The sequence below is a fragment of the Protomyctophum bolini genome (genome assembly GCF_963924005.1).
Source record: "Protomyctophum bolini genome assembly, chromosome: 16".
Taxonomy (NCBI): domain Eukaryota; kingdom Metazoa; phylum Chordata; class Actinopteri; order Myctophiformes; family Myctophidae; genus Protomyctophum; species Protomyctophum bolini.
This window is the reverse complement of record NC_137877.1, coordinates 4,104,924-4,128,956: the sequence shown is the minus strand read 5'-3', so window position 1 is coordinate 4,128,956 and position 24,033 is coordinate 4,104,924. Positions and strand designations below refer to the sequence as shown.

The 24,033-nt window shown below is 42.7% G+C and overlaps 3 protein-coding genes across 3 annotated transcripts in view; 2 read left to right on the top strand and 1 right to left on the bottom strand.

Moving 5' to 3' along the window:
• The window catches only part of lrp1bb (low density lipoprotein receptor-related protein 1Bb), a 634,358-nt gene that overhangs the window by 297,631 nt on the left and 312,694 nt on the right, over positions 1–24,033 (bottom strand). The window contains exons 19-21 of the mRNA XM_080786185.1: positions 9,023–9,103; positions 7,365–7,535; positions 2,828–3,010 (exon numbers count right to left, since the gene is read on the bottom strand). Of these exons, the coding sequence (XP_080642311.1) occupies positions 2,828–3,010; positions 7,365–7,535; positions 9,023–9,103 (435 nt within the window). The remainder of the gene's footprint in view (positions 1–2,827; positions 3,011–7,364; positions 7,536–9,022; positions 9,104–24,033) is intronic.
• Positions 14,559–15,323, top strand: LOC308330332 (kelch domain-containing protein 3-like; the record flags this gene model as incomplete). The annotated part of the gene is made up of 1 exon (XM_080785181.1): positions 14,559–15,323. The coding sequence occupies one exon, from the start codon at positions 14,559–14,561 to the stop codon at positions 15,321–15,323; it is 765 nt and encodes a 254-aa protein (XP_080641307.1).
• Positions 15,883–17,537, top strand: LOC308331082 (pleiotropic regulator 1-like). Its single transcript, XM_080786228.1, has one exon. The coding sequence runs from the start codon at positions 16,015–16,017 to the stop codon at positions 17,329–17,331; it is 1,317 nt and encodes a 438-aa protein (XP_080642354.1). The 5' UTR covers positions 15,883–16,014; the 3' UTR covers positions 17,332–17,537.

The following is a 24,033-nucleotide window of genomic DNA, read 5'->3' as shown; positions in this document are numbered from 1 at the left end:
ATAAGCCATATCTCCAAAACTCGTGACTCAAACTCAACAACCAATATGACAAATTTGAAGCTATGATTCCCTGCTTTCACATGACATGAAAAAACAAAACAAAAAAATCCAATGCCTCACTGTGGGTCAAGTTTGGTCACATTTGTAGATCAAACAGTCTTGTCAAAACTCGACTATTGTAACTCCCTCCTTACTGGCCTACCGGCATGTGCACTCTCCAACTGATCCAAAATGCCACAGCTCGCTTGGTCTTCAACCAGCCAAAATTCTCACATGTCCGTCCCCCCCTGCTCCGCTCCCTCCACTGGCTCCCGGTCGCTGCCCGCACAGAATACAAAACTCTGATGCTGGCATTCAAAGCAACCAAAGGTATGGCTCCCCCATATCTTGCAAGTATATGCTTGAACCCTACAAACCCTCCCGCGCACTCAGATCAGCCAACTAAAAACGCTCCATGCGTCCCAAACTCTTCTCCCTTCTGGCCCCAAAACTGTGGAATGCATCACTCCCAATCTTCCGCCGTAGTCTGAAAACCCACCTTTTCAGACTCCATCATGGCCCATAGCACTTACCCTACCCCATTAGATAGCATTTGATACAGACTTGACATTAACATAGTACAATCCTGTTCTTTCATATATAAATGCACTTACCTTCCAAATATGCTTCCTACAACTTTCAAAGAATATTTTAAGACCAACTCTCAGGTTCATGATTATACAGTAATACTAGACAATCTGACAATATTCATCCTCCCTTCAGCCGTACCACTCTTAGCCAGTTCTCCATAAAAGTCAGAGGTTCTTTACTCTGGAATTCACACATACTTATTGCCAACTCCGCATCTTCACTCTGTAACTTTAAACATAGATTGAGGGCCACCCTCTCCAATTTATTCTAACGTAATGTAGTGCATACGCACGCACACGCGCACGCACACACTAGCACACACACATTTCACAAGTGTAAATAATGTATTTCTTGTTGTTTTTCTTTCTGTTATTTTCCATACCTATGTTTGATTACTTTGTCTTACTATTTGTATATTACTATTTGTTAAATTGTATATTAACCTTGGTGAGAACCACATATAAGCCCTCCCTGGGTTTCTTTTCTCACCTGCACACACTTCTCTTTTATTGATGTTACCTTTTTGTACTGTTTTTATTGTGCGAAATAAACTAAACTAAACTTATATAGCATGTCATGTAGACAGCACTATAATGTTGTATAACATTGTATGTAGTCATAGCCCGTCATAGTACATATGTATAGCAAAGTATAGTATACATGTATAGTTTATATGTATAGTTTCATTATATAGATATTCCACTGTTACGTTCTCAGCATGATAATGCTTTTTTATATATGTGATATATTCCCATGCTTTTTTGTTGTTGATTAAGAGCGTCTGCTAAATGCCTAAGTTGTAAATTGTAAATCAAACTGCATTGTAATACAGTGACAGTGATGGTACCACTATGCAAAAGGCAACAGTCGTTCATAATAATCCCTCACAAGGCAACCTATTCGTTGGCTTTCTGTACACAAGCACAATTTTCTGTGTAAAAAAAATACACAATAAAGATCCATCTAATCGAACAATATAACTCACTATCTGGGAACGCCAAAATCAATTTGCCACTTTGTAAAATATGGTAAGTAACGGGAGCTCGGACGTTTATACATTTTTTTCACCAAATTAATTTGTTTTGATTCATTTGACGTGTCAGCTTCGCAATGCAACAACAATGGAGGAGGGGGCCAATCAAACAGCAGTGTGCCGTGATTTACTACAGTGTGTTGCAGCGATAAGTGTTCATTTAGACTCGGTCGCCTACGGTTTTCATCACCCCAAAGACATCATCTAGCAACATTTCTCCACACGCCTAATAGTATGTAAATCTCTACAAGCTCAAAATACATCTTGGCTACCCATTTTGTGTTTGTTTTTGGATATAGTCATGTCATATGGTATAGTTATGATAAAGTTATAGATATATGTGACCAGATTTGACTGAGAGACTGCCATCGTGCAAACTCCAGCTTTTCACCAGGAGGAGAAAAACTTTTTTTTTTCTTCAGAAATGTGTTAATAGCACAGGCAGACTCTTCACATACTAGAGCATGTCTGAGATATGTGCCAGAGCTGAAATCGACATGTAAATATGAAATAAATGTTTAAACATGTAGCTAGGTGTAATGTTAGAGACCACAGAAGACATGTAAATATGAAATAAATGATTAAACATGTAGCTAGGTGTAATGTTAGAGACCACAGAAGTGAACCTTTCAAGCCTGTTTTCTCAACTCGCTGTTTCTCTGCAAGACATTATACTCTAAAATCTCCAAAACTGGTGGGTCAAACTGAACAAGAGAAAACAAAAATTTCAAAAGAATCCAATGGCAGTCCCTCAGTCAAATTTAGTCACATATTATGTCCCGTTTCCAGCCAACAGCAACGATATGCATTTTTGCCAATAAAAAAAAGCTCTAGCAATGAATGAACAAATGATTCAATCAATCAAATCAATCAACCAACCGATACCTGTGTCTTTGCAGGTGAACTGTTTTCTGCAAGACATTATACTCTATAAGCCACATCTCCAAAACTGGTGGGTCAAACTGAACAACCAATATGTCAATTTGAAGCTATGATTCCCTGCTTTCATATGGCATGAAAAAACAAAAAAATAAAAAATGCAATGGCAGTCAAATTTAGTCACATATTATGTCCGTTTCCAGCCAACAGCAACGATATGAATTTTTGCCAATAGAAAACCTCTAGCAATGAATGAATGAATGATTCAACCAACCAACCCAATACCTGTATCTTTGCAGGTGAACTTGGCCTTGGGGTCGCACATCCTCTTGGTGCCCTCGCAGCCCGCCTCGTCGCCCCCGTCCTCACAGTCCTTGTCCCCGTCACACCGCCATCGCTCTGGGATGCAGGTTCCGTCTGTGAGGCAGTGGAACTCCTCTCCGCTGCACTCTATGACGGAGGGCAGCCCTGGAACACACATATATATATACATATATACATTACAGTGGAACTCCTCTCCACTGCACTCTATGACGGAGGGCAGCCCTGGAACACACATATATATATACATATATACATTACAGTGGAACTCCTCTCCACTGCACTCTATGACGGAGGGCAGCCCTGGAACACACATATATATACATTTATACATTACAGTGGAACTCCTCTCCACTGCACTCTATGACGGAGGGCAGCCCTGGAACACACATATATATACATTTATACATTACAGTGGAACTCCTCTCCACTGCACTCTATGACGGAGGGCAGACCTGGAACAGAAGGGACATTTACAGAGACGTCACACGTGCTCTGGCACACGGCTGGGGGGCAGCGGTGGCCTTAAGGGTTAGATAGAGGAGCACACTTGTTGCCGAAAGGTTGCCGGGTCGATTCCCCGGACGGACGGGCACGATCTTCTGGGTGGGGAAGTGATTGTCATCACTCACCTAGCCTTAATACCCAGGCTTTCATTTCGTCTGCGCGAAAAATGAAAGCCTGGAGGAACACATTGGCTGCCTTGGTCTAGAAGTGGGAGTCAACGCTTCCGGGTGGGTGTCGCTCCAAATTATGTGACGTAGCGCTTCACTAGGTGGGAGAGGAGTGGCCAGGGCTGACGGACAGATCGGTGAGATCCAATCAGGGCGTGCGCAAATCTCAGCCGCGACCCACCCCTATAGACCAGAAACTTAACACGTTAGCTCAGGCTATCACTCACCCAACACCGCTGAAGTGCCCTTGAGCAAGGCACTGAACCCCCAACTGGTCAGCTCCCAGGTTTTAATGTGTGTGTGTGTGTGTGTGTGTGTGTGTGTGTGTGTGTGTGTGTGTGTGTGTGTGTGTGTGTGTGTGTGTGTGTGTGTGTGTGTGTGTGTGTGTTTATATGTGCAGGGCGTTGCTGAAAATGAGCTCAGCTACTACCCTGGGTAAATAAAGGATAAAAAAAAAAGATTGACATGTTTGGAGCATAATTATGAGGTTTCCACCCGACAGAGACGAAAATGTGTAATATCACAACCTCGATACCGCCGTGCCAAGTGGTTCCCAACCTTCTTTGTAGACCCCCTGGGGGCCTTACAGAAACCTTGTATTCTCTGTAGACCCCCTGGGGGCCTTACAGAAACCTTGTATTCTTTGTAGAACCCCTGGGGCCTTACAGAAAACTCGCAATGTGGCATGCACTCACACGCTACCATTTGTGACTATTAGCGACACAATATTGAATGGCAGCTCCAAAAGTAGAGGATGCCAGGTTGAAAGTGCATTTTTTTATTATTATTCTTACAATGTCATTACTAGTGTGCCTCACAATGATATACTTTTGGCTATGTTAAAGTTATAGGATAATATATTCTGTATGAGAAGAGTGTGGAAATCAGCTGGGATTTGCAATTCATCTAACGTGTCAGAGGAGAGAATGTATTATTAGTCACTATGACACTATGAATCATTTCTGGTACTTTGTTCTTCAAGTTATATTATACGAATATCCAAATCCATTTCTAACTGCGTCATTGTACTGACGCATGAGAGAGAGACAGAAATAGGCCTGTAAAGTCTAAATAAATAGATTTGTTTAACCCATTCTGAACGGGAACCCATTTTGGTGTTAGCATCATGTCGTGCTTTAGCCATTTAAAAATAGCAGATCTACAAGCTCATAGCGCGCCACCGAGTGGCGCGCTACGAGCTTGTAGGTTTGCTATTTTTTGAAAAATCGAAGAACGACTGACATTTGACATAGGTCAGAATGGGTTAATCTATTTAGACCTGCAGGCCGATTCTAAAAATGCCTTCCAAATCCTACATTACACTTTCTGGCAAAAGGAAACAGAAAGAAAATGAATTATATTGCTGCGTATCGTCTCGTGTCGGGGTGGAAACCTCATATTATGAACCACAACTGGTAATTTTCATTATTCAAATTTAAAAAAAAAACCTTGGCCTTGAGTTCTTCAAGGTGCTGACCGTGTCCAATCCAGACGCATTGTTTATGAGTTTCATTGATCGTTTGCGTTTCTTTTCAGTCTTGGTTGTTTTGATATTCATATGGGTTCCCTTCCTTCATTCCCTTTGGTTTAACGTGCAACCAGTGAGGTAAATGATTTTGTTTGTGCATTGTATTTTCATTATATTTATTTGCTTTTTGTTTATTGTTCTGATCACAGATTATAGTTTTTTGTGTTGTCAGTTTTGTCGTTGGATGTTGTGTGACGTCGAAGGCGTGACATAAAGCCACCAGTAAACTACAGAAACAACTGACTATAGTTGTTGAAGGGAATGACAAAATGTCACTGAACGAGATTCTGAACTGCCCACAGCCCTCCTATGAGACACAGACCGGTTTCTGAACTGCCCACAGCCCTCCTATGAGACACAGACTGGTTTCTGAACTGCCCACAGCCCTCCTATGAGACACAGACTGGTTTCTGAACTGCCCACAGCCCTCCTATGAGACACAGACTGGTTTCTGAACTGCCCACAGCCATCCTATGAGACACAGACTGGTTTCTGAACTGCCCACAGCCCTCCTATGAGACACAGACTGGTTTCTGAACTGCCCACAGCCCTCCTATGAGACACTAATTGGGGACTTTTATCATGAACATTAGTGAGGACCAATTATATGAAGATAGGTTGAAAAGTGGTTCTTTAAGATTAAAAAAATATATATAAAAAAAAAAAACTAGGAAAATGTGTGAATTATTCATCAACTCATAATTGGTGGTGTAGCACTGGTGTTGCATCTTTAATTTGGGGGTCCTTGACTCGAAATTTCTTTGAGAACCACTGGTTTAAAGCAAGGGAAGCAAGCTCAGATAAGCAACTACAAAGAAACACAGTCTCGTGATCCGGTGAGCTTGAAGATCAGCTATTTTCTAATTTTGTGTGACAAAGTTGGGCCTTTATTTTACGGAAATACGGAGATACAAGTTCTCGGCCCGACAGCAACAAAACTGTTTGATGAATAGGCTCCACATTCTAGTGACAAGCGAGCGAGCTGTGAGTAGTCTGACTCCAAGGGTTTCTGAGGCAATTACGACAGATTAAAAGATTCCATCTCTCTCTCCTATGGATGGACACGCCAGATAAGATTGGTCACGTGCAAAAGCTTGAGCACTTAACCCATTCTGACCTGAGATCAGATTCATACGAGGTTTCCACTGGACACACACACCGGTCTGATGAACCCATTCTGACCTGAGATCAGATTCATACGAGGTTTCCACTGGACACACATACACACTGGTCTGGTGAACCCATTCTGACCTGAGATCAGATTCTAAAAAATGTCAGTCGTTCTTCGATTTTTCAAAAAATAGCAGACCTACAAGCTCGTAGAGCTTGTAGATCTGCTATTTTTCAATAGCTAAAGCATAACGTAATGCTAACACCTAAATGGGTTCCCGTTCAGAATGGGTTAAGGTCATTGGAGCTGGGCTGATTAATAGTAGCATTGAAGTCATAATTACAGTGTCTCCATGGTTTGCACTGCTTTGAATTGCAAATCAAAATGACTATAAGCATGAGGTCTGATCAGTGTTTTTAAAGGAGCTGTATTTTTTACAGGAACACAATGGAGTTTCCAAAGTGACAAGTCGAGTAATGTAATGGACTGGGGGAAAAATCAACAATAATTACTAAACTTCTAGACTTAGTCTAGCGCATGTCAAAGTCAGAAGTGAATAAAATCTGAATGAATAATCAAAAGAAGTGCCAGAGGTACTGCATGTTCCTCTCTATCCAATGAGGTGTAACAGAAGCTGCTCATTTTAATTTAGTTTTAGATTTTGTTTAAAATCAGTAGTTCCCAAAAGTTTTAGAACCACTGATTTGACCAAATAAACCCTCCAGTATTAGACACTTATTGAACTGAACTTGAGTTGCCTGGACCACTTTTTTCAGTGTACGCAGCAGCAGCAGCACGTTGCTTGTGCCCGTGGATGGGGAATAAGATTTAAAAGGCTATGGAAGCGTGGATGAAAGCACAGATGTGTGCAATAAAGTCGTGTCGGATCTGCTTGTGCATCCCGTCTGCTGCTCACTTAGAGGCTGCTCGTGTGTTTTGTGACTGTCGCTGGCTGCTGATGCATAGTTAAAGAGCGTCATAAGCATACGCCCTTCCTGCGCTGAAAGTAGCAGATCTACAAGTTATCTACCCGTCGCAATGCTGAGCTGGGTTGAAGTGGTTAAGTGATAAAATCATAACGAGAAGGATATATTAATATACAAAAACAGAAACAATAACACAGACGGCTGCCTATGTACTGTATTCCCTTATGGCCCATCCCAGGTTCCCTATAAAAGGTTAACCTACCCGCGGAGACGCCTCCACACGTGGTGTTCTCGTCGCTGAAGTCCCCACAGTCGTTGTCCCCGTCACAGGCCCAGTGGTCGGGGATGCAGCGGCCGCTGGAGCAGCGGAACTGGGCGTTGGAGCAGGAGTGGACGCAGCCGGTCTCGTCACTGCCGTCGCCACAGTCATCGTCTGCGCAGACGCAGACGCAGACAGACACAGACACACACACACACACACACACACACACACACACACACAATGGAGACATTAGCCAATAGCATCAAAGGTAAAAAGGTCTTCTTGACCTTTTGGCCTTTTTACTTTATTCGTTTATTTGGTCGGGACAGTGTACGTATATTGATGAACATTACATTAAAAATGCAGTGTAAATATACCAGATTTAGCTAAACTTGCTATTTTCCATCTGCAGTCCCCAGACATCAAACATCAAACAATACAAACAGGACTGACATACAAAACAAAATCTAGTACATTTCAAAATTAATAAGACTAGTAAGAATAAGAAATAAGAAAAGATTAAACTATTAGATAAAACTATTATTAGCGTAGGTTTACTCTAATAATCTCTCTAACACAGCATACAAAAGAAATACACCTAAACTAGACCTGAACTCAGCTTGTGTGGTAGGTGGCCTTACTTCAGTCGTGTTAAGTGTTAAAAATAAGAAGGAAAAAATAGGCATACCTTAACACACACAATTTGGAAATATTTTGCGGTAAAAGGGGGTATTTCACTTTAAAACAACCTTTTATTGCTCGATAAAATATTTAGATATGTCCTAATCATTTTGATCAGACGCGCTCCGAGCCTATTCAAATTCAAAACTCCATGTTGTATAAACCACACCAGACTCATTGGAAACAGAAACACACACACACACACAACGTTCTGGTGGTGGCGACATATCCTTCTTTCAATTAGTTATTTCATGCATGAATTATGGACTTGATGTCAACATTATACATTACCGAGAATTCCCCCCCCCCCATTCAAGGGGCTTGATGTTTCGTTCACATGAAGAACGCGGAAACATAAAGACACAAATTGCCATGTCGCCAACAATATTAATCAATAAACTGACACATGTCTAACTACTAACTGACAGACACCCACAGCCCACAACAACAACTAGCCCATTTAGGCCTGACGTCTTCTGGCCTGGGCCATGGCTCAGCGGTCCAGAGGCACCTTGGGTGGTAACCCAGTCTGGCAGTGTGCCGCGGGTTCGACTCCCGATCCCGACGGCCTTTACTGCATGTCTCCCCCCCCCTTCTCTCTCCCCTTTTCCTGTCAGCCTACTGTCTGTCCCTCCATAAAAAAATATAAAATAAAGGCGAAAGCCACATATTATATTCAAAGATTTGTGCCACATTTTCACGATTTTTCAAAAAGATTGCAGACATACAAGCTTGTAGCGCGCTATGAGCTTGTAGATCTGCTATTTTTCCAATAGCTAAAGTATAACATGATGCTTATAGTTACAACACCAAAAGGGGTTTCCCGACCAGAATGGGCTAGAGGAGATGAGAGCGCCCGTGATCTGAGACCACCCACACATTGAACATAAACACGGAGGAAGTTGTCTGTCAGTATATTGTGGTGTGTACTGATCCATAATGAATAACACAAGGGGGTGAACGGAGGTTTTGTTTACCTGAATCGCAGTGCCATTTCACGCTGATGCACCGGCCGTTGGCACAGCTGAACTGGGTCAGGGGCTCACAGGTAGGAAAGGCTGCGAACGTGTAAGGAGAAACAAAGTTTAAAATTCAAAAGCAAAAAGAAAACAATCCCTTATTTACCCCTATCTCTCTCTCTCTCAAACAGATGCCAGACAATCATTCAAACCCAGAAGCCTAAGGGCCGATTCATACTCCTATTTTACCGCTGTTTCGGCGCTGTAGTGCCGAAATGATTTCGGCTCGTCAGAAATTTTCAGTAGCACCGAAGAGCCGACTTTAGGACGGTACCCGCCCCCCCGAACCTCAAATGACGTCACATTGTAGGCTCTACAGAGCCGAACCGACTTTTATTCGGCTCTAAAATAGGAGTATGAATCGGCCCTTAGGCCTCACTCAGACCTTCACAACAGATTGTATGTATAGCTGATGCATGAGACTTGTTTACTGATGCAAGCTCGCAATTAATTTCCAAATGGGAGTCACATGGTTTGACACAACATTTGTGTTGTATGAGGGGGAGGGGGGGTGGGGGGGCAGTCGAAACACAGCCGAAAGCCGTACAACAAAAATGTTGTGGCAAACCTTGCGACTTCCATTGGAAATGCATTGGGGCGGCCGGCCATGACACTTACCATTTGTTTACATCTAGCATCCAACAATGTTGTATGTTAGATGTATAGGTGTGAGTGAGGCCAAAGAAAGAAGCCGAGATAGGGCCCCATATATAGCCTTCTAACTTCTAGAAAACCCATTCCATTGGTTCAAAGACTCGTTTACATTCGCGAGCCATGCTTTCATTGCTTTGACTGACAGGTTGACAGCTCATGCTAACATTAGCTCACCATCACTGCCAGCTTGGCATATGGACCAACACGGCAGTACAGTAAGATAATTTAACATTTTAAATGTTTTGTCTATACGTACAACTCAAAAAAATGCATTTGACAACAATATGGGCCTATATTTCACGTGAATGATTCATGACACAGTAATGGCTATGATTGTGTGTTAAACGTTTAAATAATAAGAGCAATTAGGCCTATATACAATTAGCGAGGTGGGGCCTTAATTTGGCTCATGAGCAATGACAGTATATTGTTGAAGACTTCAGTCCTCTCAGGTGACCTGGCATGAGGGGAACATATTGTTATGCTAATACCGGTAAGCTATTCCAGTGTATGAAAGCAACCGTGATGAGACCTGGAGTCTGGAGTCAACGATATCGCAGGTGACAGTCATATATACAGTAATTAGTAAACACGCTTTTTAATTGGAAGCGAGTGTTTTCATTTCGTAGCAGTCAAGTGCATGTCTGAAACAAAACAACAAGATAACTCCCTCAAGCCGTGCCTCAGTCTCATTTGGCCTTCTTGATATCCTGCCTGCCTTTGTTGGTTAGCTGTTGTGATGCTGTCAAAAGTTTATATATTCCAACTTAATGAGCTGTGCCTCAATGAGAATACCGTAGCGATATTAAACTTTTTCATCACATGAAGCAAGTGCTGTGTATGCTACTGTATACAATAATACCCTGAAGAAAGCAACCTGTTTTTGCCGAAACGTTGGAATAATACTAAAGTTTATCCCATTTTGGTGTTAGCATCATGTCGTGCTTTAGCTATTGAAAAATAGCAGATCTACAAGCTCATAGCGCGCCACCGAGTGGCACGCTACGAGCTTGTAGGTCTGCTATTTTTTAGAAAAATCGAAGAGCGACTGACATGGAAGACATTTTTTAGAATCTGATCTCAGGTCAGAATGAGTTATATAGCATCGTGAATATACAAGCTGTACGTGCGGCCTCTTTCCATTCATTCAGTCATAGTTTTATCTCGTTCGGTCGGTCAGCACCACCTCCCCACTACTGGTGTGCACTTTGTGTTTGTTCGAATACAATATTTAAACGTGGTGGTGATGGGAATATAAAAATGTGTCGCGTCCACGGCACATTTCAGGCATGCGTCTAGTATTAATAGTATAAATAGGCTTAACCCTCTAACACCTGCATTAATTTCTACTTGCAAAAAATTGATTTCAACCTTACTACTACTTTGTACTACTAGCACTGACACTAAAAAATATGTTAAAAAAATAAAAAAATAAAGTTTGATGAAAAATTTATAATAATTATATAATAATTATATAATAATATAATAAATTAATAATTTACATTTGGGTGATATCTTTCACAATAATGAATAAAACATGTTCTAGACATTCTAATGATCACAAAAAAAACATATATTACAATTATTTTACCTACTTTTATTAGGGTAAAGGTCAAAAGTTTTAGGTTAAAAAATGTTCAAAATTGCACAGAGTCCAAACATTTTTTATTTGTGTGAATTTCAGCCTCTGTGGGGGGTATTTATATGCAAATATCATGACTAATGGCATTGAATTGGCATTGCAATGAACATCACTGATGACATTTAGGTGAAAAAAGAACAGAAAAAAATAATAATAATTTAGTAATTAATTAAAATAAAATTGTAGCTAAAAAGCAACTCTGGGTGCTAGAGGCTTAAGGGGTTAAAAGAGCTGAGATATGTAGCTGGGAGCAAAGATAGAATATTGACAGTAGTCATGTTAAATTCATGTGGGGAGACTGAGCTCAATACATGGAGGAGTGTAAGAAAGATAAACCCTTATTTTTTCTGCTTCAGTTGAAAAACAACTGAATGAGTCAGTTACACAAATTGGCACAAAGCAGCTTATATTAACACTTAGACTTGTAGAACAGATATTTTCGGTGGAGAATAGAGACACCTCCTCAACAATATGACTGACTGACGGTCATAAACGATACAGAGACACCTCCCCAACAATATGACTGACTGTCATAAACGATACAGAGACACCTCCCCAACAATATGACTGACTGTCATAAACGATACAGAGACACCTCCCCAACAATATGACTGACTGACGGTCATAAACGATACAGAGACACCTCCCCAACAATATGACTGACTGACTGACTGTCATAAACGATACAGAGACACCTCCCCAACAATATGACTGACTGTCATAAACGATAGAGACACCTCCCCAACAATATGACTGACTGTCATAAACGATACAGACACCTCCCCAACAATATGACTGACTGTCATAAACGATACAGAGACACCTCCCCAACAATATGACTGACTGTCATAAACGATACAGAGACACCTCCCCAACAATATGACTGACTGACTGACTGTCATAAACGATACAGAGACACCTCCCCAACAATATGACTGACTGACTGTCATAAACGATACAGAGACACCTCCCCAACAATATGACTGACTGACTGACTGTCATAAACGATACAGAGACACCTCCCCAACAATATGACTGACTGTCATAAACGATACAGATACACCTCCCCAACAATATGACTGACTGACTGTCATAAACGATACAGATACACCTCCCCAACAATATGACTGACTGACTGTCATAAACGATACAGAGACACCTCCCCAACAATATGACTGACTGTCATAAACGATACAGATACACCTCCCCAACAATATGACTGACTGACTGACTGTCATAAACGATACAGAGACACCTCCCCAACAATATGACTGACTGTCATAAACGATACAGAGACACCTCCCCAACAATATGACTGACTGACTGTCATAAACGATACAGAGACACCTCCCCAACAATATGACTGACTGACTGTCATAAACGATACAGAGACACCTCCCCAACAATATGACTGACTGTCATAAACGATACAGAGACCTCCCCAACAATATGACTGACTGACTGTCATAAACGTTACAGAGACACCTCCCCAACAATATGACTGACTGACTGACTGTCATAAACGTTACAGAGACACCTCCCCAACAATATGACTGACTGACTGACTGTCATAAACGTTACAGAGACACCTCCCCAACAATATGACTGACTGACTGACTGTCATAAACGTTACAGAGACACCTCCCCAACAATATGACTGACTGTCATAAACGATACAGAGACACCTCCCCAACAATATGACTGACTGTCATAAACGATACAGAGACACCTCCCCAACAATATGACTGACTGTCATAAACGATACAGAGACACCTCCCCAACAATATGACTGACTGTCATAAACGATACAGAGACACCTCCCCAACAATATGACTGACTGACTGTCATAAACGTTACAGAGACACCTCCCCAACAATATGACTGACTGTCATAAACGATACAGAGACACCTCCCCAACAATATGACTGACTGTCATAAACGATACAGACACCTCCCCAACAATATGACTGACTGTCATAAACGATACAGAGACACCTCCCCAACAATATGACTGACTGACGGTCATAAACGATACAGATACACCTCCCCAACAATATGACTGACTGACTGTCATAAACGATACAGAGACACCTCCCCAACAATATGACTGACTGTCATAAACGATACAGAGACACCTCCCCAACAATATGACTGACTGTCATAAACGATACAGAGACACCTCCCCAACAATATCGCAGAGACAGTTTGTTCATTTTCTGACCACGATTCTTATATGAGACCATTTAAGATGCCCCCATGTTATTCTCCAACAGTGAACCAGTGTAGCGATGACCAGATCACTGGTTTAGCTGCTGGGGATCGCATAGCGAGGTTACATCGGATAAGAAATACCGGGCGATGACGACGAGTCGTTAGGATTTATGGAATAACAGATCGAAAACTAAAAAGAAATAAGAAATAAGAAAAAAAATTAAAAATTGGAAAATGAATACAACATTGTTCAAGTCTTCTGGATATGGTATAGATTTCAACGTGAAATCTGGGGAGGCTGTAACGAAGGCTCACTTCCATTCATATTAGCCGGACTGGGAGAGTACCCGTTCGTTGGATATACAGTATCCATACATGGGGATATCCGACTAGGACGCTGGGGCTATATGATATATGATATGTCCAGCATGACAATCCCTGTATTTGCGCCCATTCCGACCTGGTGCTGACATCAGATAGATGTGGTGGAACCATAATATATGGATAGATCTAACTGTCATCGTGACAAGCCTAGTCGGAGAATATATAACAAGGGTCGGCTTCAGGGAGAAGCCAGAAGTCACCACTACGGCGGGTTCTAACCTAAGTAATCAGCAATAGACCATTGAGCTATTTTATAGACAGACAGACAGGGTGATGTTGCGTTGGACCATTTCCAAAACAGGAGGACCAAAGCGAGTCGATCATGCTGCTGTAGCAGTGAGGAACAAACTGTATTCCTTTGGAGGCTATGGTGGAGGGAACAACCAGGATCAGTTGTTTGATGTCCATGTCTTCAACACAATGTCTTTATGCTGGAAGAAGTTACCTCCAGTGAGTCCTGGAAGAGGAGACGGTCACCTTGACGTTCCATCCAGGCGCTTCGGCCACACAGCTGTGTTGGTGGAAGATACAGTCTACATCTGGGGAGGATACTGTGGAGATGAGATCTACAATGATCTTTATGCATTTGATGTGGACGCCCACATGTGGTTGAAACCCAGCAGGGTTTCTGGAGCTGTTCCAGAGGCGAGGAGGGACCACTCAGCCTGTGTGTTGGGGAAGGACATGTTTATCCATGGAGGACACACCAAGCTGACTGGGAGTACTAATGACATGTACAAGTTGGACACCAGCACAATGGTCTGGTCTTCAATTAACACCAGAGGAACTCCACCTCCTGCTTCAGGATATCACTCTGCCACCATCATTGGGACTAAGATGTTTGTATTTGGGGGCTGTTGTAGAACTGACCCCCGTCAGTTCTACAACACCATCAGAGTGTTTGACACAGAGACCGACCTCTGGATGACCACACCTTCTGCACAGCCTCTTCCAGAAGGACGCTCTGATCATTCAGCCTTTACCTACAATGGAGAGCTGTGCATATTTGGTGGCTGCAACCAGAATCAGACCTTCAATAATCTATGGAAATTCAACCCAGACTCCTTCTCCTGGAAGAAGTTTGAGCCCAAAGGGAAAGGCTCGGGACCGGGTCCAATGGTTGGTATGTGCTGTTGCATGATGGGAGATCGTATCATCCTCTTTGGAGGTTACTCCAAAGTTATAGATCTATATCTCCCACCCATAGATGAGCTGTTCATCTTAGACTTGAGTCCTACTCTTAAGACGTTATGTAAACTAGCAGTTATCCAGTACGGTCTGGATCAGACCGAACTCCCACACGACATCAGGTGGGAACTGGTAGCCATGACAACCAACTGTGTGCAAACTGCCAAACAATGTCACTAAAAGAAGGAAAAACAGAAAAAATTGAGTCAACTAAACCAGACCCCATGTGACCAGTCTATGACGTCACTCATGTGCAGTATGACATCACCACTATGACGCCTGTCATCTCCATATTTGGGCAGCCCAAATCAAGGTTGTTGCGAATGCAGTGAGCACTTACTATGAGACCTAGCAGATCATATCTGTCTGTCTGTCTGTCTGTCCCGCTTTTGTGCCCATATATGGAGCTGAGTGATTTGTGTCACCATGACTCAGCCATAACCATATAAGGAGTCCCCAAAGCAGCTATACGTCCAAAACCCAAATATGTACGAGCTGCGTTTGCGCGTCTTACTGGTATGGTCAGCACACTCTATAGTAGGGAGGATTATCACGACAAAAAGAAAATAAATAAGTGATAAAGGTATACTCAGTGATTTCACTTAATTCAATTAACATAAATATAAACAAGACCACTAGTCTTAGATCAGACAGCCTCGACCTTCTTGACAACAAAGGTTAAGAACGTAATGTCAGTCAACAGTGATATACAGCCGCTTGTTTATATCCGGAGCGTTCATTTGCGCATCGTTGTTTTGTGTGAGTTTTGTCTAGTGTGGAAACTTATTACATTTTAAACACAATTAACTGAAAATAAAGTTGTTTATCGGAGGACTCGACGCTGTCTTTCAGCCACCTGTCGAACGCCACGATGACGGAGGACGTGCAGAAACATTCGGTCCACACTCTGGTGTTCAGATCTCTCAAAAGGACCCATGACATGTTCGTGTCGGACCACGCCAAACAGATAGCACTGGATGAACAATGCCACAAGGTGAAGACGGCTGCGAAGCTTAGAGCTGATTACGCAGCAGTGTTGCACATGCCAGTACTGAAGGAAACGAAGGACAGAGTCCAGATGCCTGGACAAACCTACACACAGCCAGGAGATGACCCAGGCTACCCTCCCTCAAACATGTCGCTCCTGGAGGCTGGAGGCACCAAAACTTCTTCCCTGGTGAGGAAAGCTCCAACCATGCCCAAGCCACAGTGGCATCCCCCGTGGAAGCTGTTCAGGGTCATCAGCGGTCATCTGGGCTGGGTGAGGTCCATTGCTGTGGAGCCTGGTAACCAGTGGTTTGTCACTGGCTCGGCTGACAGAACCATTAAGATCTGGGACCTGGCTAGTGGGAAGCTGAAGCTGTCTCTGACGGGTCACATCAGCACGGTGCGCGGCGTGGCGGTCAGCAGCCGCAGCCCCTACCTCTTCTCCTGTGGAGAGGACAAGCAGGTCAAGTGCTGGGACCTGGAGTACAACAAGGTCATCAGGCACTACCACGGACACCTCAGTGCAGTTTACGACCTTGACCTCCATCCAACCATCGATGTGCTGGTGACGTGCAGCAGGGACGCCACCGCCAGGGTGTGGGATATCCGCACTAAAGCCAACGTCCACACCCTGGCCGGACACACCAACACAGTGGCTACCGTTAGATGTCAGGCAGCAGAGCCACAGATCATCACAGGAAGCCATGACTCCACCATCAGACTGTGGGATCTGATCGCTGGGAAGACCAGAGCCACTCTGACCAACCATAAGAAGTCTGTCCGAGCTCTGGTACTGCACCCCAGACAATACACCTTTGCGTCTGGTTCTGCTGACAACATCAAGCAATGGACGTTCCCAGACGGAAGCTTCATCCAGAACCTGCCTGGACACAATGCTATCATCAACACACTGGCGGTCAACTCTGATGGCGTACTGGTGTCTGGAGCGGACAACGGGACCATCCACATGTGGGACTGGAGGACGGGCTATAACTTCCAGAGGATCCATGCTGCCGTGCAGCCCGGCTCCCTGGACAGCGAGTCGGGCATCTTCGCCTGCCTGTTCGACCACTCTGAGAGCAGGCTGATCACCGCCGAGGCTGACAAGACCATCAAGGTGTACAAGGAGGACGACACGGCGACGGAAGAGAGCCACCCAGTCAACTGGAAACCGGAGATTCTCAAGAGGAAAAGATTCTGAGCCATTTCACTTTTTACCTTTTTATTTTGTACTTGTTTTTGTTTTGTTTTTCTTTGTTTTGTCATGGAAACTGTGTCTACAGTAACATGCAGTCACTCTTGTCAACACACCCAGAACATAAACTGTCCACAAAAGCTACTAGCTCGACAACTAAAACTACAATCTGGGACTCATTGTAATAAAATACTTTTAACCAAAAAAAAAAACCAGTGATATACAGCCTATACGACCATAACAGTAGCCTACACCTCTAGAGTCTGGTCTAATAATGCACCCAACGCAACCTAGAGTTATGATGATTAGCAGCTTGTACGTTCAAGATAATTATCGGTACTTTCATTCATTTTTAATCAAGGGGCTTAATGAGGCCTTCATCTGTAAGTAATTAGCTTGTACAGAACTGCTATTTTTGAAAAATCGAAGAACGACTGACATAGAAACACAGCTTTTTCATAAAACTGTCAGGATGTAGAAGACACTTATAGAAACTGACCTCAGGTCAAAAACATGTTTTTTCCAGTCAATCACCATACTGTAGTTGATGCAAGAGGAGTGTAGACATAACGGGTGGATTAACAGTAAGGCGAATAAGCTACACGTACAGTGTAGTAAACATCATGCTACTGTATATATCTTTGGCCACCAACAAACAAACTCCTATCTAAAAGTGTCAAAACCCTCTGATACTCCTGTGACAAAACAGCTTATAGTTGAACTCACAAACTATAGCAGTCCTTTCTCATCTACGTGTAGTATTGACGGATGATAAACACATTGACACAGCATAATGTTACAATTATCCCATTTTGGGCGGGAACACCCTTTTGGTGTTAGCATTAATTATGACATGCTTTAGCTATTGAAAAATAGCAGATCTACAAGCTCATAGCGCGCCACCGAGTGGCGCGCTACGAGCTTGTAGGTCTGCTATTTTTTGGAAAGATCGAAGAACAACTGACATAGAAACATAGCTTTTGTCAGAAAACTGTCAGGATGTACAGTATAAGACATTTTTTAGAATCTGATCTCAGGTCAGAACGGGTTACACAAGGATGACTTGAATAACGGTCGTTTCCACACTGATGCATTGTGACATTACAGCAGCTCCCAATTATGACGAGCACATGCTTGAATGATTCATTGATATCCGCGTACTGTACTGTACTGTAGGCCAGGCTTTATTTGAGTAGCGTCCAGGAAGTTGATTGCTTACATGCGCCGAGCAGGGGGTGCAGTTATGGTTTAGACTTCACTTCACTTTTCACTTTCACTGTTTTATTTTGGGTCTTCAGTTCATGTACAGAATGAAACAGAATATACATAAAGATACATTTCTATGTATAATACTGTTTCATACGTATATGTACATGATAAGACAGTACTTGGTTTAGACTAGTCATTGGTTAGACCAGTCATTATTAGTCCTACAACTACAACCTATCTCAAACCCTCACCCTAAACCTAACCTCCCACGGGGCAACACACCTAAACCTAACCTTCTAAAACGGGTAGTCCCAATACTTCATTCTGATTGGCTGGTTACTGTCACGTGACCGGTGTAAATTTCACCGATAACCCACTCCTTCAATCACTTTGTATGATCCTGCAGCCTTGTAGCTGAACTGGGGAAGGGGAGTGCTTGATTGCTTTACAAACACATGCCGTGCGGGCGTCTAAGCACCGCCTGGCTCAGATGACTGTGAATGTGTGGCTCCAGGCAGCCCCGTAAATACATCAAGCGCTATTCTCCCGTCACATAGGCTACTTGCGGAGCAAAACAAGGAAGTGTTGTGGCTCTGGCTCGCTCGCTCTGGTGGCGCAAAGCGTAGATACTTTTGTGAATGTAATTGTTTTATTAGGTTAATATTGCTATAATGTTTGTAACCGTTTTAGAAAGCAATAAGTTAACCCATTAATTAACCCATGTCTAACCAATGACTAGTCTAAACTAAGTATGCACCCCCCGAGCATGTGATGCACTTATTTTTCTTTCTCAAGTAGACACGTGACACTCAACCTTTGTTTACAATAAATGTGTGTGTGAAATTACGTATGTTTATTACGTATTGTCTATTACTTCTACTATGGCAACATTACCATTATTGATATATAATCATATTAGCATGCCTATATACTGTATATCGCAGGGGTGCCCAAAAGGTAGATCACGATTATACCAGTAGATCACAAAGGCTGTGCAGGTAGATCACATGACATGCCCCTAAAGAATATTACATTTAAATATAAAAACAATTTTTGGCATCTGCCTCTTGAATTAAGTTGACTTGACTGACATAAAAAAGGGCCCGTCAGCTCAAACCCATAATGCAATACTTTGTTTTCAAGAGTGTTTCTGTGCAAAAATGTCGGTAGATTACAAATGAAATACAAAAAAAAACTCTACCTATTCCAGCAAGGGTATTATAATGTTTTTTGGTGGGTAGATCTTGTTGAGCTGGTCATTTTGAAATTAGCTCTCAAGTCCAAAAAGTGTGGACACATACACATAGTACAGTATACGATATACTAAACTAAGTGTATGAGACTGGTCTCTGTGCCATGCAGGGACCTGCACCTCCTTTGCTTTTCTCCCTGCTGTTGGATGTTCACAATAAACATTGTCTTGTGCGTTCAGCCCAAGTGGATATGTCATTTTTCCACGACAAAAGGCCAAGTTCAGCCCAGCTGATAGACGGCCATAACTCTTATAAGCACCAGGAGCGGAGTGGAGATTTAGTAGTGTACTAAAGTATTAAAGCCCCACTGCTCTCTCTTGGACACAGGGTTATTTTTGGCTCGCTATATAACAACAGTACCGCTGTTCAGGCATCGCAGTCTTTAGTTGTTTTTTTCTTTCTCCAGTGCATCACAGCGATGGAGCATTCTGTAGCTTGGTATCGTTGTCACACTGTACACTGTGTATTGCAGTTACTAGGATTGTGCTTTATTTGCACTGAGCCACAGAATCAAAACCATGATCTTTGTCTAATGACTTTTATTATAGCAGTGATTCTCAACCCTTTTAAATCCAAGGACCCCCTGGTTTGATATGCATTATAGGCCACGGACCTGCATTTGGTCAGTTGTATTTTATATATTTAAAAAAACATTTTCAAGGTAAATCTCTGCCACATCCTGCTCAAAGCGCTTTACAATGGTTCATTCAGTCATACATTGGGAGGTGAAGCGGCGAACAGTCGACGCCTGCAGCGTCGTCACTTCCCACATTCACACACCGACGGTGGCGAGCTCACACCGACCCACTCATTGGAGGCAGTGTAGGGTTCAGTGTCTTGCCCAAGGACACTTCCACATGTGGACAGGAGGAGGAGCCGGGATTTGAACCGCCGACCCACGGATCATTGGACGACCTGCTCTACCTCCTGAGGCACAGTCGCAGCGACTTGACGGTCCCATGGGAGCAGAACTTCCAGGAAGCGTACGAGAGGGGAAAAGGCCCGGTGTTGCTGGTTCTGTGGCAGAACGCCAAGAGAAAGGCTGGAGAGCAACGACCTAGCCAATGGAAGTTGGCCGCCGCGGCTCTGTTGGCCTCTCACCAACCACTTCCTGAGGGACATATCGGCTTCACGGCAAGCAAAGGTCAAGAAGGTCTTAACCCGTTCTGACCCGAGATCGGATTCTAAAAATGTTTTCTACATCATGACCGTTTTCTGAAAAAGCTGTGTTTCTATGTCATTTTTCGATTTTTCAAAAATAGCAGACCTACAAGCCACTCGGTGGCGCGCTATGAGCTTGTAGATCTGCTATTTTTAAATAGCTAAAGCATAACGTAATGCTAACACCAAAAGGGGTTTCCGCCCAAAATGGGTTAAATAAAGGATCTCTCAGAAGAAGTGGAAAAAAGGGACGTTTCTACCTCTGGCTGAGAATGAAAGACAGGAGTTGAGGGACATGGAGCTGCAGGGAGCAGCAGAGAGATGTCCCTGACCGATGGATGTCCCACCATTCAGCAGAGACATGTCCCTGACCGATGGATGTCCCACCGTTCAGCAGAGAGATGTCCCTGACCGATGGATGTCCCACCATTCAGCAGAGAGATGTCCCTGACCGATGGATGTCCCACCGTTCAGCAGAGAGATGTCCCTGACCGATGTCCCTTCAAGGGAAAAGGCCTGCTCTACTCACTGACCGTTGTCCCACCGTTCTGAACTAAAATCTTTGCTTCTGGCAGTCCCTCCCTGCCGCAACATATTTTTGAGATGGGGGTCCTTGACGTGAAAAAGTTTGAGAACCATTCAAAGACATTTTGTAGAATTGGCCCTGTGTCTTAATATTCGGTTCAAAAGTTATACCAATAAAGAACTAAAAAGTACACTATGTTAGTTCCATTGTCTCGCGGCCCTGCACGTGCATGTCAAATTTAATTGGAATAAGAAAACAAATCATGTAGTTTATTATGTATCGGGTCTGGATCGCATCTTGGTGAGCTCTTGCAGTGTGTGATCCCTAGTGGTCGGCGATCAATCGTTTAGTGTGAAAGCCACAAAGATTTAATGACAGCCGATAAAAAATAAACGCTTCCTGCTGCAGTGTGAAATGCACAACGATATGATGACTCAATTTCATATCATTCTGGGGGTCCTTGACATGAAATATTGAGAACCACTGACATAGAAACATTAGGTTTTTCAGAAAACTGTCATGATTTAGATTAGAAGACATTTGTAGAATCGTTCCCAGGTCTAAATGTGTTCAGAACCACTGAACTGCGGCAGCGCGCAGTGAACCCCGCAACGTTTGGCCCAAATGTTCACGAGGCACAGCCTCTTCCTGGTGCCTGTAAATGCCTGCACCAATCACGTGTCTCCACCACTTGATCTCTATACTACGAGACCCGTTGAAAGAGAGAGAGAGTTACGACACTCTTTGATCTTTGCAGCTCCGCGATCGTAATGTTTGTTTGATCTGTTTTGATGTTTTATGATTTATCTTATTTTATGTTATCTTAAAGCGGGTCCTCTTGTCATAATTCATGCTGTTATGCAATGAATTCCAATAAAGTGTGAGTGCTTCATATCATACCCCATTATGAGGATTCAATGTTTGGAACTATACAGTCGTGTTTGGAACTATATAACTATTGTTGTTGCCGTTATATCTGACCACACCTTGAATAAATTCCAAAAATATCGACTCTACGTTGACTTGGTAAATGATAAAACAAAATATTGTTATTTACTGAAATGAAAAATATCATAAGAGCTTAAAATGTCCTTGAGCTTGTAGATCAGCATTTTTTCCTAATCTCGTTGAATCTTGATCCTAATGTAAACTAAACAACAACAACAACAACCAAACTTGAAAACTACAACTCAAGCGAAATAAAAAATAAAACCTAAAGACTCACTAATGACCTTGGTATGTATGTGATATGATGAGTGTCTTGGATGTCTGAGGCCTCTCATAAGATGCAACGAACGCATGATGTATTAATCAGATAACTCGGGATAAGAACTCTTTGAAGATCACTCCACGTTCAGCATCGAGATCACACACTGAAGGAAGCCTTCCGTAGAAGAGAAACTCTGTGCAGACCGCGCTGATATTATTAACCACTTAACCCATTCTGAACGGGAACCCATCTTGGTGTTGGCATCATGTTATGCTTTAGCTATTTAAAAATAGCAGATCTACAAGCTCATAGCGCGCCACCGAGTGGCGCGCTACGAGCTTGTAGGTCTGCTATTTTTTGAAAAATCGAAGAGCGACTTACATTTTTAGAATCTGACCTCAGGTCAGAATGGGTTAATCAGACCAGTGTGTTGTCCAGTGGAAACCTCGTATGAATCTGATCTCAGGTCAGAATGGGTTAAAACATAAAGCGCCGTGGGGATATAGCTTTCAGCAGGAAAATAGCATATCATAATATCAACATGCTCACAACACTGTGAATGGTAGTGAGCTTGTTAGCTTTTTGCACAATAACACAATAACAGAAAGGTAAACTAGAACAGGACCCTGAGGGACTGCGGTGGTCAACCATATATAGGCTACTCTAGGGCCTTAGTGGTTAAAACTCACTTTTTAATTGATCACTTTCTTTATGCATACAATAAAGAAATATTCTCCAATCTGTATAGTAGAGTATGTTTCTATGTCAGTGGTGCTCAACCTTTTTCATGTCAAGGACCCCCAGAATTATCTCTATTGGGCCACGGACCCCCCCATCTCAAAATATGTAGTTCCAGGGACCCCCCAGAAGCAAATATTTTAGTTATATATATATTTAAAGATTTCCACCACATTTTCATGACTTTTCAATAAAATAGCAGACCTACAAGCTCGTGTGAGCTTGTAGATCTGCTATTTTTCAACAGCTAAAGTACAAAACACCAAAAGGGGTTCCCTCCCCAAAATGGGTTAAATATCCTGCATTATGTTTGCAGATTATTATTGTACTCCATTACTGTTATTAATTATTAATGTACTCCGATTGAGACCTCTCCTCATGCCGGTCCAAGTATAATATAAAAACTGAGTTACTATAAATATTGCTACAGTATACCGTTGTAAAAAAAGCACTTGATTAATTCCAGCGTTACCTGTCAACAAACACAGCTTTTAGTGGCATCGCTGATTATATGGAAAGCGTCACGCTCAGCAAAAAAAAGTCTATCTAATTCATTTAATAGTCCTATAATGTGCCACTCTATCCACACTAAAGGTCTCTGGCCCTCTCCA